This window comes from Eimeria mitis, genomic scaffold (assembly GCF_000499745.2).
Source record: "Eimeria mitis Houghton genomic scaffold, Emh_scaff2678, whole genome shotgun sequence".
NCBI classification, from domain to species: Eukaryota; Apicomplexa; class Conoidasida; order Eucoccidiorida; family Eimeriidae; genus Eimeria; species Eimeria mitis.
This window is the reverse complement of record NW_013571021.1, coordinates 2,674-4,781: the sequence shown is the minus strand read 5'-3', so window position 1 is coordinate 4,781 and position 2,108 is coordinate 2,674. Positions and strand designations below refer to the sequence as shown.

At 26.9% G+C, this 2,108-nt stretch overlaps 1 protein-coding gene across 1 annotated transcript; it reads left to right on the top strand.

The window, feature by feature from the left end:
- Positions 1-73: 73 nt before the first annotated feature.
- On the top strand, positions 74-328 carry EMH_0057230 (uncharacterized protein; the record flags this gene model as incomplete). Its single annotated transcript, XM_013497443.1, has 1 exon — positions 74-328. The coding sequence occupies one exon, from the start codon at positions 74-76 to the stop codon at positions 326-328; it is 255 nt and encodes an 84-aa protein (XP_013352897.1).
- Between the last annotated feature and the right edge of the window lie 1,780 nt (positions 329-2,108).

Here is a 2,108-nt window from a genome sequence, read left to right as displayed (position 1 = left end):
AAAGGCTGTTGCTGCTGCTGCTGCTGGATAGCACAAAGAATAACCTCTGCAGCACAGCTGCTGCTGCTGCAAGATGAAGCGCTCGCTGCAGCTGCTGAAATCGGCGCTGCGGGCGCAGCGTCAAACAAAGAAATCCAAGAAGCAGCAGCAGCAGCAGCAGCAGCAGCAAGAGCAGCAGCAGCAGCAGCACGAACTGCAGCAGCAGCAGCAGCAGCAGCAGCAGCAACAGTTGGAGGCAAGCAGCAAGGGTTCTGTGCAGACGGCAGCAGCAGATCAAAAGAAATCTGTATGCATGCATATGGGGGGGGTGGGGTGTACATACACCTGAGTTGTTTTATTCTTTTTGTTTTTCTTTTTTGTTTTTTTTTGTTTGTTTGTTTTTGTTTTTGGTTTTGTTTGTTTTATTAATTTGTTTGTTTCTTTGTTTTGTTTGTTTGTTTGTTTGTTTTATTTTTTGTTTGTTTTTCCTTTTTGTGTTGTTTTATTTCGCTTGTTTATATTCCTTTTTTTATTTATTTTATTTTTATTTATTTTAATTTTATTTATTTTATTTTTATTTATTTTGTTTTTTTTTTCTTTTTGCTGCTGCTGCAGCATCATCTGTTTTTTTTTTCTTTTCTCGTCAGCTAGCTGTCCTTTCTTTCTCCTTTCTCTATCACTTATTTAATTTATTTATTTTATTTATTTATTTATTTATTTAATTAATTTATTTATTTATTTTATTATTTTGTTTTGTGCTGCTGCAGCGTTCTCTCTTTGTTCTCTTTGTTGGTAATTTGCCTCTTTCTGCTGCTGCTGCAGATATTCGTCTTTTCTTTGGCCGCAAGCTGCGTAAGTTTAATTTATATTAAAAATTTATTTTTTTTTTGTTTTTTTTTTTTTGTTTTTTTGTTTTTTTGTTTGAACATGTTGTTTCTTTTTGTTTTTGCGTTTTTTGTTGTTTAAGATCGGCAATACAGTTTATATTAATTTAATTTTAATTATTTTATTATTTTTATTTAATTTATTATTTTATTTTCTGATATATTTATTTATTTTTCTTTTTCTCTTTCTTTTTACTTCCATAACAAACAGAACTGCCTCTGTCGCCACCGAAAACAGAAAAAAATGAGGGTTTAGGGTTTATAGTTTTTTATTTTTTTTTTATTTTTTATTTTATTTTTATTTTTATTTTTATTTTTAGAGTTATTTATAAAAGATATTCGGCTTCTGACGGACAAAAACACAAAAAAACCAAAAGGGTGTGGTTTTGTTGAATTTACAAACAAAGAAGCATTGCAGGTAACCGAGAGAAAATACATCTTTTTTTTTCGTTTTTTTTTTAAAATTTTAATATTTATTTATTTATTTATTTATTTTTAATATAAAAACATAAAAATACACATTTTTTGCATGCAGATCGCTCTTAATTACGACGGAAGAACCCTCAATGATAGGAGGATCCGCGTTGAGCTTACAGCTGGCGGGTAAGCAGAAAATAAATAAATAAATTAATTAAATAATTAATTTATATTTATTTATTTTAATTTATTTAATTAAAAATAATTTATTAAAATTTATTTATTTTATTTATTTTGATTTTTTTCTGAATTTCATGTCGGCCTGTAGCATTTCTCCTGCATTTTTATTTTTATTTTTAAAATATTTTTTTAATTTATTTTATTTTTTTTTTTATTTTATTTATTTTATTTGTTTTATTTATTTTATTTATTTTATTTATTTTGTTTCTTTTATTGAATACAGAGGAGGCAAATCAAAGGCAAGAACAGAAAAAATTAAAAAAAAGAATGAAGAACGCAGAAAGCGAATGGTAAGCTAAAATAAAACTCATTTTTTTTGTTTTTTTTTTGTTTTTTTTCTGTTCTTTTTCATCTATATATATATATATATATATATATATATATATATGTATATAATAAATCCTTTTCTTTATGAAATTGTGTTTTATAATAAACTTTTTTCTGTGCTGCAGGCGGCACTCCTAAAGAAGAAGAGAAATGCAGCGAAGGCAAAAGGAGGAGCAGAAGAAAAAGATGAAAAAGAAAAAGAAAAAAGAGAAGGAAAAAAACAAAAAGAAATAAAAAAAATAAAAAAACAAAATACAGAAA